Raw genomic sequence first — 23112 nt, forward strand, 5'->3', positions numbered from 1 at the left:
TTCCACCTTACGTGCAGCAGGAAGGCTCATTTCAGTACTGGTGTGTAGTTTTTATTCCAACACTAACAGCTCCTGATATTTTGCCTAAAAAATATCATTACCTGTAGCTCTGATGCTGGAGGGAAATAATTGATTGCCCTAATAGGAACCTCTCATGTTTGTAGAGAAATCGTACAGAAAAGTACAATCTGGGATTTTAAAAAACTGTTTCCATTTCTTTCTTTTTACTGAACATCGCCACTAATTATTGAAGATCTTTCTGAGCCGTCTCATCTGCCGACTACAATTATCGCACTCCGCGGTTAGCTAGAACATGTCGTGTTGATTCCGTTGCTTATAAACAACTGTTGTTTTTGCCCCCGGAGATCGGAAATTCTGGGGTGGTGGAAGGACTTCCATGCTTTCATTTGTGTGGTTAAAAAAGGAGAGCTAGCACATATAAGTCAGAAGGTGAACAGGTAAAACTCTACCTAGTCCCAGGAACATAATGTAAACTGTTAAAATGTTTGTATTTTTATATATAATATAATATAATATATAACCATTTAGATGAAAGAAAAAGACCCTCATAAAAACCCTGCCTAAAACAAACAAAATCTGTTAAATCGCCGTTTAACCATGAAGGCGTGAAGTAATGTAATAAGCAGGCTTGACTGACATTCCTTTCTCCAATGCTTCAAGTTTATACCTACAGAAGAAGTGCTGCTTCGGCTTTACGCAGGGGCTCAATCGGACATTGTTTTGATTATAGTAGGAATCAGATTGTCGTAAGATGTAGAGTGCTGGGATAACTTTAGCTCAGTTGTTATCTTTCGCCCTCCAGTTTGGAAGGACTTCAAGCGCGCAGTTTTGTTAAACGCGACGCGACAAGCGACGTAAGTTTTGTGATTGAGCAGGATAAAACTCATTCTAGATTTAACCAAAATTATGAGCACTCAGTTTAAATCAGATGGGGAGAAATTCTGGGGAAGATCATGTCGACATTGGACAATTAAAATTATTAATATTTTGTACATATTGTGCGCTCACAAGACCGGCATTAATCTATTTACAAAGCACACGGATTTGGGTACTTTGGACTCTAATATCTCATCATCTGTGCCACCTAAACATTAATAAATGTATATTTGTCCAAATCTAATTTTAGAGTAAGGGAGCGGGAAAAAAAAACATCAGAAGTGCACTTGTCCTGTTCTCCTAAAACCCACATTAACGGCTTTTCACAGAAGCTGAGCAAATAGATTATAGATTTGGCCTCGGAATGAAATGATGACGGGAGACACGGTTCGAGCCCGCACAAAAGCGGCAGTGGAGGTACTGATACGGAGAGGCCGGATGAGGGAGCAGGCTCAAGGATGAAGAGCTGCGAGGTGGCGAACAAGACGCGTCAGCGACATCTGGTGTTTAAAAATATGCATTTGGCCTTACGCGTCTGTAAGAGATGGAGAGCTGGAGAAAGATGGAGAAAGACAAAAGAAATAAAACCAAGCACGCATCCATGCATTTGATGCATCGGAAATACAGACCATTTTCAGTCAGGAACTAAGAGCATGAATTATATGCAGTGTCCTCCATCTTATGTCTTTACTGGCAGAAGAGGCCAAAGGTCAACTATGACAAGGTAGATCTGATGCAACCCTGGCCTGTCCTCAGCATTGCTGCCAAGTGCCGTGAAGCCAGCTATCAAGAGGAAGTCACCCATATCTGACAGAGGCTACTTTCAGCCAATCAGGTGACTACTGAAGCTTAATCGTTACCTGTAAAGCTTCACGCTCGACAGCTAGAGTTGTGTGTTTGTAAGTGTCTCCATATATAAGCATACCTGAATTTTACGAGTAATTATGACTAATGCACACTTCAACCTGTAGGCACAAATAACATGGAAGAGAGGAAAGGTGTGAGAGTGAGAAATGGATACCTAGACACGCGCCCACACACAGTGAGAGAGGGAGAGCTGTAGTCTGGTATGTGTGTTTCAAATGGCTGTGAATTTTTTTGTTTTTTTTTCTCTTTAACATACTCAGACTAACAACTAAAACGTTTTCATTTACACAGCTGCTTTATGTATTTATGTGTTCTAACTGCATTGTGTGCCTTATTCAATATAAACAAAGATGAGGAATGCGAAAAGTATAAGGCCTTTTTTCCTTTTAAAACCACGTTGGACTCGGCCCAAACAAGAAATTACCTGAAAAAGCATTCCATAGTATTGTGGTACACTTAATTTGTAGATGTGCTGGGGCAGTTGTGCACATGCATGCTTACACATACCTGCACACGTTCTGTTTCACCATGTGAGCATGCTCTTTTTGTTACCCACACAAACACACATTCATACACACACAAGCAGAGACAGATAACTCGGCTCTCTCAGAAGATGTCTGTAGGAAAAAAGCCAGATCACAGGTGTGCGCAGACATGCATTTAGACACAAGAAACTGTCACACACAAATGCATATGTTTAATTATAGCAGGGCTGCAAACATTTATTATAAAAATGTCGATATTTAAAAAAAAAAGCTTAATCGTGCATTCTAACAAACACAGATACATTACTGTACTCTTATTTATGTGTGAGCGTGAGTGTGTGCTTGTGTGTAAGAGCATGTTTGAACCTGGTCTTTCTTCCGTGTGATTTGGCCCATCTCATGCTTGCCCACGAGTCACCTTGCACACTCATGATGAACACACATGATGTAGTTTGGCAGGAAGAGGCCACATCTCTTTACCCTCCGACAGTTCACATCACTAAATATCCTCCTCACTCCAGCTTAGAGGCAGTTACTCCAGTCCCATTCTGGAATGCATGATTAAAGGCAATTTTATTTCTTTCTTCTTTTCCTTTTAATCTGCTTATCGTATTTTTGCTACATTCCAAAACGGGACTGCAAAAGAATTCATTTGCCCTGAACCAAATTGCATGCATTGTATATAAGCTCATGTACAATAGAAGTGTTCAACCCTGTGAAATGCTCACTATCTGCCACTGTAACATGATCTCATGGACTGGAACATAAACATACACACGGAGTTAAACAGGGACTGACATAGGAGGGAGAGGGACAGGGATAGGGAGAGAGGGAGGGAGAGAGAGAGAGAGAGAGAGAGAGAGAGAGAGAGAGAGAGAGAGAGTAGTGGGACTGTGAGAAGAGTACCAGTTTACCTCACTGAGCTGACCTCACCTGCATCAAGAGTGACAGATCACTGTTTGGATCATGGTCAGATTAATTACATACCTGATCCAAGACAGTTGTTTAAAGGTATGTACAGCGCTTCAGCAAACATCCCTACATCACCATCAGCATGTAGACCCATACCTGGCCATGTGCTCCTGCTTAACCACTTCCTTCCCTAGCTCTGCGCTCAGAGTGCTTTTACAACTACTGTGTTTTCCTTTGTGGTTATATTGTCTGCTGTCATGTTCAGTTATCTCTTACTTTCCTTTTGTGCACCTTCTCCAGATTTAGGCTTTGAATTCTGTTCTTCCATCATCATCATCTTTATCTTCATCATCTATATGAGTGAAAAAGTTCAAAAGGAAATGGTGAAGCAAGGAATGCTTTCACTACTGGCTTATGTCAGTGGAACACCTGATAAGTAAGAGATAGAACTTCTTTGACCGCATGAGATGTTGTGGCAACAGGAACTGTTGCACATAGTTCAATAGTCTCATGGATTCAGTCTACCTCACTATTTCTACATCCTGACAATTAATATTGACTTGTGGCAGAGGGGGCCTAGACCTCCAGAAGCTCACCACCATCTCCTGGACAAAATGTATATATTTGTTTTTTGTTTTTTTCTATTTGGACCACCAGCTCCTGAACCTCCAGAAGCTCACCACCATCTCCCGGACCTACAGAAGCCCACCACCAGCTTCTTGGTTTTGTTGATATGTTGTTGTTGTTTTTTTACACCACTCAACAAAGTTATCAGTGTGCTTGTGGTAGAGGATAACATTCTCTAAATAGCTTAAATGTATTTGTCTTCTTATCTTACTCTCACTTTTGCAACCTTAATCTGTTTATCCTCCGACAGCTTTTTACCCTCCTTGTTGGCTATGGCTCCGATAAGTAGTGTCGCCAACACCAGGTTAGTCTAATGAGACTGGACTAGAGACAGACAGAAAAATACAATACATTTCAAGAATATTGTACACGATGATCCATAGGCCTGCCTGGGAGGGTTTGAAATGACTCAGACCTGGCTTCAGAGGGCATCATTAGGGCTGGCGAAGTATTGAGGATATAAACAACTAACAGAAGGGAATCAACTCTAACTGTGGCATTCTGGTGATGGAGGAGAGCTGTATGGCTGCATGTCTGTCTAAAACCAGCATACTTAATATGCTCTAAAAGATGTACATGTAATCAGAATACAGACATTGCAACATTTCATATAATGCAGCATAATGTACAACATAGGCAGTATTAGAACACAGCCTACCATTTCACCAAACCACCACCAATGTAGCAATGTGTCTTGCAATTTATATACGCCTCAGTGCAAACTTGTTATAGACAGCAAAGCAAAACCAATAAGACAAGAACAGACAGCATTTGGGCCTCCTAAAATGAAGGAAAACAAGCACACCATGGTGTTGGTCTCTCACAGGCCAGCACACAATTATGTACAAACACACGTCACAGAACTTGGGCTTCTTGTAGTGGGTTTTAAACTTGTCAGGCTCGACAGTCTCAGGTGCAGGGGGTCCTCTTTCTTCTCCTTACACACACACACACACAGATGTGGAGGCTTGACACATTCCTCTGACACTTGCGTCAATGTGATGAAAACCGGGTCCCACACATGCAGCATTACCACCGTATTGTGTTAACACAAAGGTGCTCATTATTGGACAAAGTCTGGCTGCTTAGTTGTCTTAAGGGGAAAGGAGAAACGTGGAGACAAAACATCTAGCAATAATGTGAGGGAGTTCCCGCAGTGTGAACAGACAGCTCTACAGTTTCATCCTGTAGGAGAAGAGCTAGGCCCAGCACTAAAGGATTCATGACAACACCTCTTATACCACTTGGTATCAGTGAAAACTTTCATATCTTCTTCACATCCAAGCGGTGTGTTTGGAATTGGGTGGCAGGACATTTAAGGACATCAACAGGATCTTTATATTTGACATGTTTCTTTCTGACACCTAACTTGTCAGGGGGCAGGGGTGTGTCTGGACTCAACAGCTCTCAACAGGAACATTGCTGTAATACTGATGCTCGGCCTAATCCCCAGAATCCCTCAGGACTGTCCGATGTCTGAAGGTGCTGCTGCGCGCAGTGGGTGAGCCATTATGCCTCCCAGTGCTCGAGCAGGCACTGCCTGATGCTTCCTCACACCCTCCTCATCAGATACAGCATGCATCTAAAGCACACACCACACGGGTCTCAGAATGCCTAACTGCGACCAGTAACACTCTCACCAGAGATTACAGGAACTTGGCATGGCTCCTATATTCCTATTCATACATATTTAACAGCAAAGAGAACAACCAATCAGATACAACCAGTTGCCTCCTCATTGCGGCTTCGGGAGCAAGCGGCATTCCATTAAGCACGGAAGGTTCTAACTATATGAGCTGACATCGTGGAAGAGGAATTGGCCTGTGGGGCTCTGTGGGAGTTTTGTGTGTGAGGTTAGAGACATAGCGGAGCATCAGGGACCAAAAGCACAGTGCATTCTCCTCCTTTGTGGTATCAGATGTGCGAGGGAGGTGGTGGAAGACCAGGGAGTCCTTGGCCGCTGAGGCCAAGTGAACAACACAAGTGGAACATGTTATTGCGTAGAGTGGAGGCTTAACTCAAGAGCTGGATTTACATATAGCACTGAAGGGGTGTCGATTTATGGTCTGGCTTTAACAACCTCCTTTAAAAAGAGTAAAATGGCAGGACTCAAAAGTCTCATACTGGGTCATAGGTTATTGTGGAGGAGCAGCAGAACTTTTTTTTTTATATATAGCACCAATAGAGGGTGCTATAGGCATAAAAACTAAGTAAGATGGATTTATCATGTAAGGTATATGATGTAACTATGTTTCAAATTACATTTAGCTCAAATGTGCAGTTTCATTTTAAATCTTACTAATAAGATACATGGTATGTTTAGAACACTGCTTGAAACTAGGCATACTTCATGAGATTGGAAATTACCAAAATTCTTCTTAAAACATTCATAATTTGACTAACACCTGGCAAATGTTAAACATCGCAAAGAAACACTTGAAATATGTGTAATAGATTCTGTTCAATTTTACCAAACAATGATTGAATTCAGTTCAGATTTTGAGGCAATCTCCTTTGGCTTTATTCTTGGACTTGGAACTACAAGTCCCAGAATAAGAACACCACACTACAATCACCTCATTTCATTTTCCACATAATTAAATTTTCTGTAAATTATGCCATGAGGAAACACTTCATTCCACATCGGTGTGAGGAAACCCTCCTTTGCAAGTCAGCATGACTGAAGGTGCGTTTCCATTAGTATATTTATCAAATGGGTACCACGTCTTTAGAGCACAAATAGACATTATCAAAGTCCTCCAAAACAGATGACAAATCCTTGTCCTAATTATTCCAAGAACCCCACTCCACATATATTCATCTTTCTTCCGGTTCTGGGAAACCAGTCATGTGATTCTCACACTGTGCCAGTAGAGAACTCCATGGTCATGCTGTCTTGCCATACTACACAGCCATGCTCTGATTCTACACTAGCTGCAATTTCAGGGTTCAAAGTGGTCTTCAGAATTCAGCCTAAAGCCTCTTACCCACCCCCAACAGATGGGGCACTTGGGGAGCACCCTTCACATTTGGGGGTGTGGGTGGAACATGAAGAGAATTTTAAACAGCTGCACCTGTCAGACATTTACAGTGGCCTGACAGAAATGTACAAGCCACATGGAAGACATCTTCCAAATAATCTGACTTACCAGCCTAAATAAGGCATCACTTGGGAGACCTGATCAAGCACAAGAGGTGCTACCAGAAACATCCATACTACTGAAGTCAGCAAATTAGCCATGGCCATATGGAAGGCCACTCTCAGCATACAGCCACTAAGATGGGTAGGGCAAAAAAGTGGTTTATGTTATGTTAGCATTGTAATGTTTGTTGTGCCCAGTCTTAAATTAGGTGGGCTACAGGGACTGTCAACTGCAGTTATCAACAGCAAGTTACACAAACAAATCTCCAAAAAATGTACGATTTATGCACAAGTGACAAAGTGAATTTGATATTTATATAACTGCATCTAATCCTATTAACAGCTCACTTTTGCTCCAGGTTGTCTGCTTGCTTTCTTACTCACACCAATGGTTGCACCCGCCCCTCCGCAAAACAGACAAACACAAACCGATTTTGTCATATTTTATATTTTTAAAAACAAAAAACAAAAAAACAAAAAAACAGATTAAATGGAATTTACAGTAGACATTTGCAATCATTGTGCACTTTTACATACCTCAGAAAACTTCCTGCACAACTCAAAAAAACAAAACAAACAAAAACAAAACAAAACAAAAAAAACGCAAGAGAAACAATTAAGGAGGCAGAGGAGGGAAGGAGGTATGGTGGGGAGAGGGAGAAGGAGAGGAGTGAGGGTCAGGGAGGTAAGGAGCTTTAACTTATCCACTTGGGGGGGGAGGGGGGAGAATCACTGAATATATAGATTTCTTATAATCCTTACATCACTTATATAAATATATCGAACCGAAAAAAGGAACATTATTTCATCTGAGAGAGAGAGAGAGAGAGAGAGAGAGAGAGAGAGAGAGGAAAACAGCGCAATACAGAAGTCCACAACAGCATTAAGGCAAACAGAAAGCAAGAGAAACAGTAGAAAGAGAAAGTGCGTGAGAGATGGCTAGAGCATCATAAGAAAGAGGGAGGAGAGGAAGAGTGAAAGGTCAGCAGAGAGAGAGAGCACACAAGAGGAGCTGCATATGAAGACTGGTGAGAAATGGAGGGACAGAATAAAAGGACAAGAAAAAGAAGGGGAGAGGGTAGGGGTTCTTCCAAGTTCCTCTGTCCAGAACATTATGTGCTAACGCTGCATTTACCACTTTATGGCCTTGTGTGTATGTGTGTGTGTAAGGACATATACAGCAAAAGAGTTACACATGCTCACATCTTATGTGCTCTTCAAGTAATTCTCAAAAAAATAAATTAAATTAAAATTACAAGGAAAAAAACCAAAACAACTGAATCACCAGATCTCTTCCCTTGTAATCTCCTCGGCTTCCTCTCAAACACCAGCCGCAGATCCATATTCCCCCTCTCCACTCTCCTTCCCCAATCTTCTCCCTCTTCCTCGCTCCATTCCTAGCTCCCTCCCTCCCTTGTTCCTTTCCTCCCCTCACTGTGAGCTTGCTCTCTCCAGCACACGCAGGTCATAGTTCTTTTTGGCAGCGCGAAGTTTGAACAGGCTCCCTCCGCTGTTGTTCAGCTTGAAGGAAGCGCTCTGGGCGGCCATGGTGTTGGGGAACACCGCCACAACGGTGTAGAGGTGCGCTGGGTCGTGGGCCTCGCTCTTGCCCACTCCACTTCCTACCCCACTGGAGGGGCCCCGGGGCACCTGGGGGTCCTTGAGCCACTGGATCTTGGCGCCACAGAGCGAGAGCTGGTTGAAGAGTTTCTCGGCCTCGGGGCGAGAGATGCCTTCGGGCAGGTCCGTCACTTCTAGCACACGATTCACCACTGCAGCGAGAAACAAGTTGTACTTATTCTCTCATCGACTCTCTGCAGATTCCTAATCAATACTCAAGTCCTGAAGCGAGTCTACACTCATTGTTAAAAGATAGGCAAAGATGGCAGAGAAAGTCAGCATCGATTTCCATTGGGAGAAATGAATGTGCAGGACACTGGATGAGGCAGGACTAAAAGATGTCCTAACCACTGTTGGTCAGCAGAAGGCTAGTGCGCAAGTAGTCTGTAGTTTCTGTGGCTGCAACATGCAAGAGTTAAAAGTATTTTACTGCAGTGCAACAAGCGCTACTCCACCACGCTTACTGTTTCACACCAGATGCAACTCACTGCAGTATTTTGCATGTACAGGGACACAATGAAAAATATTTAACCTGTGACGATGGGAATGGGGATGACCTTTACGGTGCTCGCATGGGAATAATGATAGATATTTTAGTTCATTTATTATCAACCTTTCCCACATAATTTAATCTAAAACAGCTTCTGTTCTGAGATGGTCAGTTTTTACGATTGAAAAGATCAAATACAGTTAAGAAAAGTTAACTGTAGTCTAGACTTTTCTTGATGTCTGTATTAATGCTGCTGAGTAAAAATAGAGCACAAGGCCAGCGATTTTACAGCAAGAATACTTGATTTTTACCATTTCAGGGAAGAAACTGCTGGCTTTCCGAGAGCAGCAAACAGCAGAAATAGAACCAAACCACATCTTTGCACTTGCTGTGAACTTTACCACTGCGCTGCCGTGTGCTGCACACAGCCAGTCTAAAAGATTACTCTGCAAGCTTAACATAATAGCATATTGCTCGCTATGGGTCTAGCGTAAAATGGACTTGCATGTGTGTCTCTGTGTGTACATAAATGCGTGCGCGCGTCTTACCCACATCAGTAGTTCCCAAGTCGGTAGAGGCAGATTTGAGTGTCTGTTTCTTCCCTCTAGCTCCATGCTTCATTACTCCTGGACCCTACGGATACACACAGAGCCAACTCAGCAGTTTCATACGGCTCACATGGAGAAGAGAGAAAAAAACAAACAAACAAAAAAAAACAACAACTGAAGAGGCAGTGCGAGAGCGCCATAAACAGTAAACTAAGTGAGCTTGCTTCATTAGAATTGAGGCCCACTGATAAAAGCCTGAGGCACAACCTGCCCACCCATGCTTCACCTGGTGGGAGCTATAGGAGGACTGGTTGGGGTTGTGCATGATGGGCGGAGGACACAGGCTGTACTGCAAAGGCTGTCCCAGTAAGGAATACCGTCCATCTCCTGTAACATAAACCCAGAGCAAAGGATTCAGTACTGGAGAAGAGACAGCGGCAAGGAGGAGATCAGAACACACTACATCAGTAGGGCAGTTGGGGAAGAAAGAACAGAGTGCATGGTTTTCAACAATCTGTAGTAGAAAATCTAATCAGGCCTCTGCTGGCAGGCAGTGAGACAGCTGCACATCTTGTGCTATGCATACACACTAGTACCATATTGTACAGACACACACACACACAGGAACGTATGCATGCGCAGGTACCTTGTGCTGGTCCACCAGGCCGAGGAAACTGGGAAATGAGCGGCAGTGGGCCGAGCCCAGGACAAACACTGTTCCCACTGCTGGATGGAGAGGGAGTGGGGGACTGGGTAGGAGATGCCAGAGGACTGCTCAACTGAGTACTGACCTACAGAGAGACAGACAAAAAGAGAGAGAGAGAGATTAGATAGTATGATAATATAGCAAACACAGGAGCCAGAGATGTAAGCACATGTGTATACCTGTGGCTCAGGCTTGCTGGGCCTTTGCTCCATGCTGTAATACTTGCAGGGATTCCACTGCACCATTGGAGGATTCTGAGTAGGCTGTGGCCCATTTGGAACACTCAACTGCATCACCATGACACCTGGGCCAGGGGGTGGCACTCCTACACGCACGCACGCACACGCACACACACACACACACACACACACACACACACACACACTTAATCTTTGTACATTAGTCTACTTATATATGCCCTAATTCAATCACACTGGCCTTTATAGCATATGCTATAGGAAGCTGCAGATATTCACCCAAAATCATGTGAATAATACTCATATGTTTGATCACTCATTTGATCACCTACGCACCGCTCCTGCACTTGTAAAGCTATTAACATAAAAATCTGCTGTAGATTCTCACAATATTTTGGTAAAGGCAAATGCAATGAGACAGCAGACCCCACACTGTCCACTGCCACATGGCATCATGGGAAGGCACATCCATGACATCAGTCACACAAGACTAAATCAGGTAAAAGGTGAGAGTGAGGATTTGGGGAAAAGGTCATGCCAATAAGCACTGTTACCTCATTCACCCCAGAAGGTCAACAGTTCACAGCACGAGGCTGTACAAACAATTTACACTGGGACTACAGCTGCCAGCTGTCAATGCAGTTTACAGATTTAGATCTTTCTGGGAATGTTTCACAGTTTCACTGACTTGTTTGCAGTAAATTGTCATGTTAATGGTATTTGGGCTGTAGCATCAGAAGCAAAAATGGGTCTCAATAGACCGATTTCAAGTTTCATTCTCAAATAAATGGCCTAATATATTTGACCACTGTCTAAGATAAACAGATGAATATTTTATTATCCATGTTCATTTACTGGCCAATGCTTTGTTTATGCTTTGGAACAGATCACTTTGACAAAGCTGATTCCACAGAAACATTCTATGATCATATTTTGTTCAGTTACATAATACATATTAATTTTTAATCAGCAGACCCATTCTCATCAAAGCTGGGTGCTTTGAGTAGATGTTTTGCTGTAGTATAGTCCTTCTGTGTTGTTTGTGGCCCACAACTCTGATGCAGTGTCTAATTAAGAACAGACTGAAATCACCACTACATCAACTCACAGTTAGAAAATGGTGTGGTGAAAGTGTAATGTGCTTGCGTGCAAGACTGCTGGAGAACCTGAATACTGCTGCTGCATTTGCTGAGGGCTGCATGGGGAAGGAGACTGGGTCATCTGGTATTGATCAGAACTGGGAGGCTGCAGGTAGCTTACGGACGGGCTAACACACATACAAAATAAATAAATCAGTACATCACCCAGTTCTGCTTTGCGAGTAGATGCATCTACAGAAAAGTCTTGTGTACATGTTATAAGCGTACGTTGTGTATGCTTATTTTGGTGGCAATGTGTACCTTGTGCTGTTCTGTTGTGTGGGGGTCAGGACACTGTAGTAGAGTGGCATGGGTGCAGCAGCTGGCATAGCACCCTGTACAGACTGGCTGACGGGTACCATGACGGGCTGCTGGTATTGCTGCTGCACCACAGGCTGACTTTCATTAGCTACAGGCACCTGGGGTGAGCACAGGAGCGTTACAAACACACAGAGACTGAAAACGACATATATATATATGTGCGCGCGCGCACACACTTACATTTTATATACATACATATTGTTCTTTGTAAAAGGTATCTAAACCTCTTAAAAGACATCAGATTTGTCTGAATTACAAATGACACTTTGATACAGTACTCAACCCCTGTGCTGTAGACGATCCAAGTTAACACCAATGAAAGACACTACCCTAACGAGAACACAGTTGGCTTACTGTTGTCCTATTTCTGTGGGTTCAAGGAGCATTGGTCAGACCATGAATCTGACAGATGGGGACAGGCGGGCAAATAAAACCAAAGCGGTTAAGGGCGCTAAATACTTCTGAAAAGCACTGTACACAGTGACACACACAGTGACACACACAGTGACACACACAGTGACACACACAGTGACACACACAGTGACACACACAGTGACACACACAGTGACACACACAACCTGATAAGAGGGCATAGGCGTGTACTGGACCATCATGCCCTGCATCTGTCCACTCATGCCTGTACGTTGGGAGTTCATTATACTGGCACTCTGGGGCTGCTGAACACCCATCATGCCCTGGTATGCTGGCTGTTGACTGGCCATCAGAGGAGATGGCTGGAGAGGAGCTGATTGGACAAAGATGATAAGCAAAAGATTAAAGTTCCCTCATACGTGTCTGAGTTTAAGCATGTATGGCAAATGTCTGACAATACAGTATTCAGAGCTGAACATCATGAGCAGATATATAATGATACTTTATACAGACCTAATTAAACACAAACAAAAATAAGTTAAAAAAAAGAACTAAAAAAGGGTAAGTGATTGAAGACAAATCTTAATGTTCTCCTCTTCAAAGTTGTTTACAATGGAAATTTTTATTGAGAGGGAAGGGGAAAAAAAAAAAAAAAAAAAAGTTAGAACAGACCAGAGGGCTGTGTTGGTGGGGGGAGAGGTTGAGAGCGTTGAGCTGGGTACGACACCTGGTGGGAAATGGACCGGTACTGCTGCCCTGAACTTGGGTACTGCCCACCAGCTGAGTAAAACTGCACCTGGATCTGGGAGAGAGACACACAGAGATTAGGACTGGCCCATGCTTGTCTGTAACCACTCACCCACCCCCTCACATGCGGAGATCGATCTCGCTCTCTCTCCATTCTAAAACAAGATATTTCTTTAGCACCGCGAATATTGCAGATGCTCATGTTTACAGATAGAAAGCTCACCGTGACTCATTCTGCAAGACTGCTACTGATTTACAATGTCCACCTCCAGAGCACACAGGCATGCACACACGTACACACACGTACACACACAACCGCGCACAACACACTGTGTACATCCTTCGTCTTTTTTCCTTTTGGAATGTAATCATCTTATACAGAAGGCTTGGAACTCACTCCCTCATGTTTATCAGAGCTAAACCTCTCCACAACTGTGAACTGTTAGCACTGAAGGAGCTTGTGTGTGCATCATTGAAAGGGAGTACAATGGCATGAACCCACACCAGCAGGACAATCACCAGGAAAAAATAAACAAAGAATAAAAGTACTTGAGGAAAAACCTCAATGGCTCCATTTTAACACCTTTTTAAAACACACACAAACTACTCACACCTCTAAGCTGAAGCCACCTCTACACTTGGTGCATACACACACACCCAACAACTCTCACCGGAATCACACTATTGATTGTTCCCACATGCACTTAATTATCTAACAAACCATTTCTGAGACTCCATGTTCTCAGTTCTTCCTCTTTCCTGTTAAAGTGTAAAACAGATATTTTGGGTGACAATTAGCCTAGCCAAAAGGAAAGGCAACCGTTTCCCTTCCTCAGAATGACCAGTCCTTTCTGAGGCTTTTAAACAGCCATGCATTCTGTCTGACCTCACTGTCTGCCTGCACTTGCTTTTCTGGCAGACTGCCTAGTGGCCTAGAAGAGGCATTTTCAGCCAGTGACTGACGGCTCTTCTTTGCGGAAGCATGCATGCGTAAATGGCTGTAGTGCAGCCGTTCCGTAGCTAGCTAGATATCCAGAAATGTTAGCTGTTAGCAGACAGCAATAAACATCTTTTTGCCTATAAAAATAGACTGTTGTTCTCCCACTGTGCACATAATTAGATGTATGGGAGTACTGATTGTAAGAATTAACATTCTAGCTAACTTTTTAGTAACATGGGATGTTCGTGACTACTAAAGACAGATAGAATTGTTTCTTTAGAGATTTCAGATATATTGTTGATACCCATGTGAAATATGCTGTGCAGTGGAAACTAGACAATGCTTAGGGAGAACTCACCCACTCACTCACCCACTCACTCACCCACTCACTCACCCACTCACTCACCCACTCACTCACCCACTCGCTCACCCACTCGCTCACCCACTCGCTCACCCACTCGCTCACCCACTCGCTCACCCACTCGCTCACTCACCCGCTCACTCACCCGCTCACTCACCCGCTCACTCACCCACTCACTCTAGGTATACCAATCAGATAAACAAATAATCCAGCCAGAGAAGTCGGACTAACTGCAGGTATGAAAGTGAAGTGGAGATGGGCTGTGTGGTACCTGCTGAGGTGGTGGTGGAGGCTGCATGTAGCCCTGTGCAGGTGGAGCTGTCTGCAGCACAGGCTGGGTGGGGGGAGGAGGGGGTGGAGGGGGGTGAGGATGGGGTGTGGGAGGCTGGTACCCGGAGGGTGGAGGGGGCATGATGTAGCCCGCCTGAGGCGGGGGGTGCTGGGACAGGACAGCAGGGGGAGGCTGGTAGAGGCCGGGGGCCTCCGGAGCTTCGCTGGAGCCCTGGCGGCTCAGCGACATCTGGCCGAAGGCTGGAGTCAGCTCATCAGCCTGGGACAAACGGAGAGAGAGACGCATGGGAGCGGATTAAAGACACACTAGTACATGTTGGTACTGTCTGCACAGGGGTCTGGATTACCACAGAATGATGTTACAGAGAAGCAGATGTAGGCTTAGCATCATGTTACAGAATCTGTTAAGTATGAAAGCCACATTCCCATTTTCCCCCATTAGCCATTACAGACGGACAGAGTCCTGATGACGAGCAAAAAGCTGCGCTGTCTGAGAACCTGCCAGCATCGTATGACTGAGGAAACGAGAGACGACGTCAGGGAGATGTGAAGGGGAACAGGACAGGGTGGTAGTACCATGTTATACTGCTGAGAAGGAGAAACGGGCAGGATGACCTGAGGGCAGGAGGGGCTGGAGTATGAGACAGGCTGCGGAGAGGGTTGCAGAGACGCCACCGGCTATAGAGAGAGGGGGCAGACGGAGAATGCAAAAGAAAGCAGGGAGAGAGGAAAAAAAAATGGATGTTAGAGGTGGGAACACCAAAGGAGTAGATATAGTTGAGAAAGTAGGGAACAGATCATGAAACATTGTGTGCGAAAGATCCACTATTAGACAGGTGTAATACAGAATGAACCAAAAAGATTAAGACATCTGAGTCGACTGTAGTCTAGGGTTGCTGTAATAAGCCCACTCACCTGGGGCAGCATGTGGTTGTGGTTGTGACTGTGGCTGTGGCTGCTGATGGGGTGCGGTGGATGGGTGTGGGTGTGCGTAGGGGTGGGTAGCAGGGCAGTCTGTGGAGGTGGAGGCGGGACTTGGCTCTGGGGCTGTGGGGCGTTGGAGGGGCAGTTGGAAGGGCAGGGCAGGAGACTGCGTCCCTGCTGGGGCGGCTGAGGCTGTGGGCACGTGTCCGTGGTGGTAAGAGGAAGACCTGCAAAAGTGAGGTCAGAGGTCACCCAGGCCTTTCTATTTGTATGAAAAGCAAAATCGTGATGAATTATAATGTTTGCTTACTGTGGCATTGAAGAATATTCTTCCTTGTGTATAGACAAAATACATATCTTTAAATCATATACAGGCTTGTGACTTGGCAGCTCGAGTACTAAATTGTGTGGAAGAAAGATTTCTACAGCAATCACCAGCTCAAACCACCAGCCGCCTAAGATTTGGCTGTGTTTATGTGTGGCTTGCAGACCCACATGTGCACATACCTGTGCGTGAGCCTCTGGCGCTGCCCTGTGAGCCCTTACTGCCCAGGCTGTCCCCGCGTGTCAGGATAGAGATGCCACTGAAGCTACTGGCCTTGGTAACGGGGGGCCTCAGTGTGCGGTTGGAGCTGTCCGAATCCGTGCTACTCCACGGACGCGGCTCCAGGCTCTTCATGTCGCTGTCTGTGCTGCTCTGCCGACTGCTGGAGGCCCTACTTGAGCTCTCCTTATTCCCCCTGGAGGCAGGAAGGGCAGGGTGGAGAGGGAACCAGAAGGGAAGAGGAGAGGAAGAGCAGAGTGGATCTTATTTACAAAGGGCCAATGAGGAATTCAAGCACATCTCATCTCCAGAATGGTACATTCAGATCACAAATCTCATTTTGCATGTGTTTAAATGAGGAAGGGAAAAAAAGAAAAAAAAAGAGAGTTAAACACATACATTTACATACAAATCTTCAGACACACCACCCCCCACTGCACATCCCAAAAAATAAGTGGTAAGACATCAGAAAGGTATCTCAAAGAAAACTCTGAAACCAACAAGATTAACACGACAAGGCCCCAGTCACACAAAACACACAAGATGCACACTTGGAATATGCCTCAAGTATTGGTACAGCAAGCAAAACGCAAACAAGACAACATGAAATAAACAAATAGAACTTACAAACATGGAGACAAAACCTCTAAACATCAATTCATGCCCTTTTGACAAACAGCAAAATGCAAACAACTAAATACACTCACGCGCACACCAACACTACCATTTTGTTTAACTGTTAGCATACACACTCATTTTCTGTGTGCTACGCTGTCCCTCCGGACAGGAGCAGCTGCCAAGAAAATCAATAACCAATCAATCATGTCATTTTTATGTCGTCATTTTCATAATCCAAAATTTCCTTTAGTGACATTCCACATGTAACACTTAAACTTAAAGTACTATCTGGAAAAGCAGATGTGCCAATTGCATATTTAGCAGTTGTTTTTTTCCACAGGTTAGGGATTAATATAAAACCTTCACAGTATCAAAGCCAGACAGCTGGATTTCATGTTCTAAGCCTACCAGCTTCTAGATGGTTTATTTTCTGGGTATGCTGCATAAATCACGTAGCTCAATTAAACAAGTAAAACTGACATTTTGCTAGTTTAATTGGACAGTGAGACTTTGCAAAATCCCTTACCAGTTCTCACAGACAACACTCTGAAACCCCCTAAAAGGCAGCTTACATACAAATCAAAACAAACACTTACCTGAGAACACATGATTAAACTTGGCTTGTCTTTATCTGAGAGCTATAATTTGCTATGAAACAGACAATCTACAGTACCCACTGAACACAAGCCATGTCCAAATCGGTGACGACGGTGTACAACGCAGGAATAGTGGGACTAACTAGAACTTGAGTGTTCTGGTATGGACCCTACGGCATCTGTGGTGATTGGCGTGCCAGCCAACTTTCTATACTGAAGAAAGCCAAAAGCTGCCCTATGCAAAGGAACAGCATAATACCAAAACAGCAACTTTCTCCATGAGCATATTCTATGTGCATGCAGTTTCTGGCACAGAAACAAGCACACGTTTGACACCAAGTGCCAAATGGTTGTCCATCTTTTTCTACCTACCAGGACACTGATGGGTGTTTTTGCTTGCTGTTTTTTTAATGAGGTTTGACCGTGTACACACAGCAGGATATACCACAAAGTAGTTGCAAACTTACATAAGGTAACAGTGTTCCATACAATTGAGCTTTATTAGTGAAATTTATTCATTATACCCAGTTCAATAAAACAAATCATTACTACTACACATTGTAGGTGGTTCTCCTCGTTTTCCACATGACCAAATTTTCACACTTTCCTTTTGCTCTTTGTAATCTGAGTAACAAATATTCTAACTGCAGGAAATTAAAAATGGTCAATGATTTTTTAAACAATAGTATTTTGCATAACAAATGTTTTAACTTTAAATATCTTTTCATACTATGGTGATTTTCCTTTAATAAAGTGCTAGCTATGCTGATGAAAACAACCTAACAAAACTAAGAATGTTTGGAACAGGAAGCATCATAATTTATCAAGTTAACAGATTAATGCCATTATGGTTTAAATCAAGGTAAATTTATTCAAGGTAAACTTAGATTGAGGAAGAGAGATTGGTTTAGGATAAAACCTGCCTGATGATAACATTGCTAGCAAAAGTCGCTCAGTTGCTTCAGTTCCCAACCTCTTTTTAAACACACTGCCCTGCAAGTCTGCAAGGTTTGCCTGATCTAAATTCAAATTAATATTATCTTTGCAAACCTGGTCCAGTTCATGATAGTGTTGGTAAGCTGGAGGATGCATGTTGGGGCAAGAAAATTTTGAAAATGTACAGGAGAGTGGGTCACCACTAAAGTTCAAAAGAAGTTGCAAGATCAATTAAAAATAATATTAGCTTTACCTTGGGTTAACATGCCCAATTCCGTTACCAGCCTGTAAATGTAAACATTCCAGGCTCTAAATATTATGAAGGCCTTGTTTAACTGGATCAGATGTGATGTTCCCAACTCTAATCCAAGTTAAACTATGCTGGACCTAATTAAATCTCCCATAAATTAACAAATGTTTCATAAACAATCAAAATAACTTTTTTAAACCTATTTATTAATAACTACATACAAAACACAAAAAGAACAAAACAGTAAGAACTCCATGAAAATCTGTAGAGAACGCAAAAGAAATCAGTTAATTTAAGTATGATATTTATGATAACTTGGATCCAAGTTCTGTGATGATTTCACTAATGTTAAGCAATTATGTAAAATTACAACAGGGTTGCCAGCTAGAACATTATAATTAAACACAAATATTCAATAACAAATCACAAACAAGAAAATATTAGCAGTGACAATATAAATGAGTAATATTTATTTTTAAAGAAAAAATATGCCTAGAAACAAAATATTCAACTTAGAATTTGAAATATGTACATACCTATAGGGCTAAATTTGGTGTACAGATCATCATAATGCATAATCCATAATGTATAGATTCCTGTTGCATGTCACCGTCTTCTGCAGACCTCAGCTTTCATATTCAGTCTTTCGGATCAAAATTCCACCAATCAGGGCAGGTAATCAATTTCGGACCAACTGCACAAGCACTACACTGACACTGTGTTGAAATACAAGTGACTGGAGTTTATGGAACACAGTTACCTTACAATAAAACAATAGTCTCACACACATGCACGCACGCACGCAATCCAGATAACCACCAGACATACCGAAGCACCGTGAACACTCATGTGCCTACACAGGGACAGACCGTCGTGCCATTTATCAATAGGACAGTGATATCAACACTGCTCAGAACGTGTCCTCCAAAATTCTTTTTGCATATACAATGAAAGTGTAGTGATGTGTTTTGCACAGAACTGCAGTTAAATGAATAACTCATTCTATTTTCACTAATACTGACTGACAAAAATGACTTATTATTATTATTAATTTATTATTTTTTTAAATTAAAGTGCATGACTAATATCAAAGAGGTTACAAGGAGCAGGACTTACCCAAGATGAAATAGAGGTACTCTCTGGAAGGACTAATAAACATGAGGAAATGCTACACTGACTTTATAAAACTGGGAAAAATGTACAAAAGGAAAGCAACAGATGAAAGGTGATATTGAAAACCTTTTTTTTTTTAATATCAGCTGGGATATGGACATACTCTGGTTAGACTCAGAAGCTACAAATTCCACTATGATGCAGCAGAATGTATTTTGAGCCTTTGCCAACAAACAAGAAACTTTATTACTCTTACTAAAGCAGCTAAATAACTGGTCCATCCGACACGCCAACAGATAAAGACAGGACACAACAAGGAACATCCGTGTCCTGCGAATGGAAGAAATCCTGGGTTGGACAACAATATGATGGCAGATTCATCAGGCCTCCACCACAAACACCTCAAAACACAGTGGGGTCACACACACTCACCCGTGCTTCTGGTGTAACTGTCAGTAGAAATACAAGTACTGGTGAAATCTGTTTAGGATCTGGCTGCATCGGGGGCTTAAACTTCAGCACAAAAGGATGTAATAAGATGCTGACATATTGACAGAATCAAGACCATTTGTGCAAAAGGAGAAGCTCTTTGCCCTTATGCTCCCTTAATGATCGATATGGAAGAAGCAGGAGATGTGGGGCCAGTATTCCCTCATGTCAGCGGCAGGTGAACAGCACTCAACCAGTTGATTGCGTTGATTCTAATGCAACCAAAACAAGTAGTGACACTTTTCTGCGCAAGAGTTTCAAACCCAAATAGAACAGATCATGCCTCCAAGGAATTATCGATGCACCAACATATAATCTTCATCTAACTGTACAGCAGGCTACTGGTTGTGTGTCATGTGAAATTAAAGGCATTTTAGGAACAAATTGGGCATGTACATATCCTGGATTAGGTGAAATCCACCATCTTTCTTGATAACCAAAGAGTAAACTGAGTAGAACCTACTGGACAGATCAGATCTCCAGAATCACACCTATATGAAGAACGAAATGATTAACAGAGACTGGCTCCAAAACAACTGGAGACCTTGTCACTATTGTCAAGAACACTACAACTGTTGTCATGACAACCCAATGATTTGCCCTTGCTCTTTGGTACCAGTGCTTTCATGAATGAGCAAACCAACAATAGGCAGGTGAGCGTTCCTGATCATGGCCATGCTGACAGAAGTTGTAAGAGACTATTAGCTGGTGGTGAAGGGGCCCTGAATTTAGGAGGCTGTGCAGAAACATGCCAACCATGCCAACAAAGCCAGCACATGCTGTTCCAGTGCTTTTTTAGTAGCAGCACTGAACAGTTGTCCAGATAACATGGGTAGATGTCCAAAGCTACTCTTTCTGGCCTCAGGAAGTAGGCACAGGGTCAATCTTACTGTACATTCACATTTTATGCTTTTAGCAGACACTCTTATCCAAAGCAACTGGATATCAAATCATGTTATCAAATGTAGTGAAGTGTAAGGTCATAAGTCTTGCCCAAGGACTCTTACTGGTATAGCATAGAGCACTTGCCTCAATAGGGATTGAACCCCTGTCCCCACAGAAGAGGCAACATCGTTACCCATTAAACAATACCAACCACATTGTGACAGGCACAAGGCGGCTTTGCATTAGCCCCAATCTAATGCTTTGCTTATGGTTCAACACATCTGCACTCCACATTTATATCTACAAGAGATATACACATGGGACATGTAGCTGCGGAATGTATGTACAAGCACAGAGAATTCAAAGTCAGCACAGAAATTCTGCAGACTGCTCTAAACCAATGAAAAAACACACTAGTCTCAAACTGGAAGTTTGAGAGGGAAGGTAATTTAGATCCAAACGAGTCAAAGTCTATTTAATAGTTACCAGCAAGGCAAATGCTCTACTAGACAGTAGAAGTGTAGACAAAAAGCATTTTAAGCCATGCAATGCAGGGCAAGAAGCAGAGTCTGGTATTCTAAACAAGGATTGACTTAAGAAATCAGTTTATAAAGTGCATCAGTAGACAAGAGATCTCTATCAGGAGAATAAAAAGGCCATCTGGCTGAAATCAAGGCATACTGTGGGACTCCTTTCTGGAGATGGAAAAAAAACATTAGCAGAGGCAGCAGAATCTGGCAGATGTGCCAAACAGAAAAGACTTTATTTGATCCATGTCCAATGATGAACTTACATGGCAGTAAGGTGCCATGCTGGGCATTTCGTTCAGTAAGGTTTATCAGAATGGGAAAAATTTGAATTGATTTTCAAAATCAGTCTCATGGCATCGTAATGCACCACGTTCCATACAAGAGTCAGATAAAACTTTAGAGCTTGTGGCCATCATAGGGTTTTACTGCCTTAGGCACAGTTTCCAGTGAGCCACATGAGGAACTAACAGCTAATATGAACAGATTTGCAGGAAAGTTTCAACTAAGGAATGGAAAACTAGTACTAGGTCAAAATCACAGCCACAGACTGAGCTGAAGAAAAGCAGCAATTAGCTTCGATGCTAATGTGCAAGAAGCTAACGCAACAGGGAAACCAAAGCCCCATGGAGCCTTCCAGCCAGAATGTGTGTCAGGACCGTACAACAAGGTAGTCTCCGTAACATGCTGGCAAAACCAGCAGGATTCACAGCAAGCAAGGGAGTTTCACATTGGAATGAACCAGTGGCAGCACTATCCAACATGAGCGCAAATGAGAGCTTCAATACTCACCCACAGACAAGTCGACATCTGCCCTCAGCCTGTGAAGGACAAGACAGGTTCCTGAAAGTGAGATGAAGTCACTGGACTGCACACTACGCAACCACACAAAACAATCTAATCTACTGACCTGTGCTACATAAGAAGAGGAAGAATATACGTGTTCTGGGTAAGGAGTGTGTTTATATTGCTTGTTGCATCACACACACCATGTCACTGCATGTTTTCTCAGCTAGTGTGCAGGTGCAGAAAGAGTATACAGTGGGTTTCGCATAGTCATCCTCATACTTGCTACGAATTACTTTGCTTCCGTAGAACTAGTCTGCTTCACAGTCTATTGATAAATGGTGAGATATTCCATCGCATGGTTCAATGTGACTGATTAAAACATTCAAAAGAAGTGTTAACATTTTTTTAAATAACTTACTGCCGTCTTGTTAAAACTAAAGAATATTTTATGAATCTAAAAACACTTATTTCACTGGAAATCCACTGAATTAGTCAGCACCTTCCAGTGTATACGTTATCTTTCTTTCTGTTTGATACTGACTGTGGACTTGTATTAAGTCTATTTTAGAACTCTGAAAGGCGCAATCAGCCAACACAGTTGTATGCCATGTTATCCAAACAGTACATATCTAAAAATTCTTATAGGATGTTTATCAGGAGATTGATTTCCACTGTCAATTTGTTAAACCTGCCCTCTCTGATCAATGTCCTAATCTCTGAGAAACCTATATTCCTCAATTTTGAAGAAAAAGAACAAACACTTTCCCCCCCTAACACAC

At 42.8% G+C, this 23112-nt stretch overlaps 1 protein-coding gene across 9 annotated transcripts in view; it reads right to left on the reverse strand.

Moving 5' to 3' along the window:
- Window positions 1-7362: 7362 nt before the first annotated feature.
- r3hdm2 (R3H domain containing 2) overlaps window positions 7363-23112 on the reverse strand; it is a 42058-nt gene continuing 26308 nt past the window's right edge. For 7 of the 9 annotated variants that reach the window (XM_035524038.2, XM_081717085.1, XM_035524040.2 and 4 more), the window contains 13 exons: window positions 16094-16326; window positions 15578-15813; window positions 15239-15340; window positions 14643-14921; window positions 12996-13125; window positions 12530-12696; window positions 11892-12049; window positions 11658-11758; window positions 10474-10619; window positions 10235-10379; window positions 9875-9975; window positions 9589-9673; window positions 7363-8702 (listed from right to left, as the gene is read on the reverse strand). In XM_035524038.2, coding sequence (XP_035379931.1) covers window positions 8362-8702; window positions 9589-9673; window positions 9875-9975; window positions 10235-10379; window positions 10474-10619; window positions 11658-11758; window positions 11892-12049; window positions 12530-12696; window positions 12996-13125; window positions 14643-14921; window positions 15239-15340; window positions 15578-15813; window positions 16094-16326 — 2224 coding nt within the window. In that variant the 3' untranslated portion in view covers window positions 7363-8361. The remainder of the gene's footprint in view (window positions 8703-9588; window positions 9674-9874; window positions 9976-10234; window positions 10380-10473; window positions 10620-11657; window positions 11759-11891; window positions 12050-12529; window positions 12697-12995; window positions 13126-14642; window positions 14922-15238; window positions 15341-15577; window positions 15814-16093; window positions 16327-23112) is intronic. The other 2 variants (XM_035524042.2, XM_035524041.2) reach the window with 2 other exon arrangements.

The sequence above is a fragment of the Electrophorus electricus genome, chromosome 7 (assembly GCF_041902795.1).
Source record: "Electrophorus electricus isolate QZ-2024a chromosome 7, ASM4190279v1, whole genome shotgun sequence".
Classification (NCBI taxonomy): Eukaryota; Metazoa; Chordata; class Actinopteri; order Gymnotiformes; family Gymnotidae; genus Electrophorus; species Electrophorus electricus.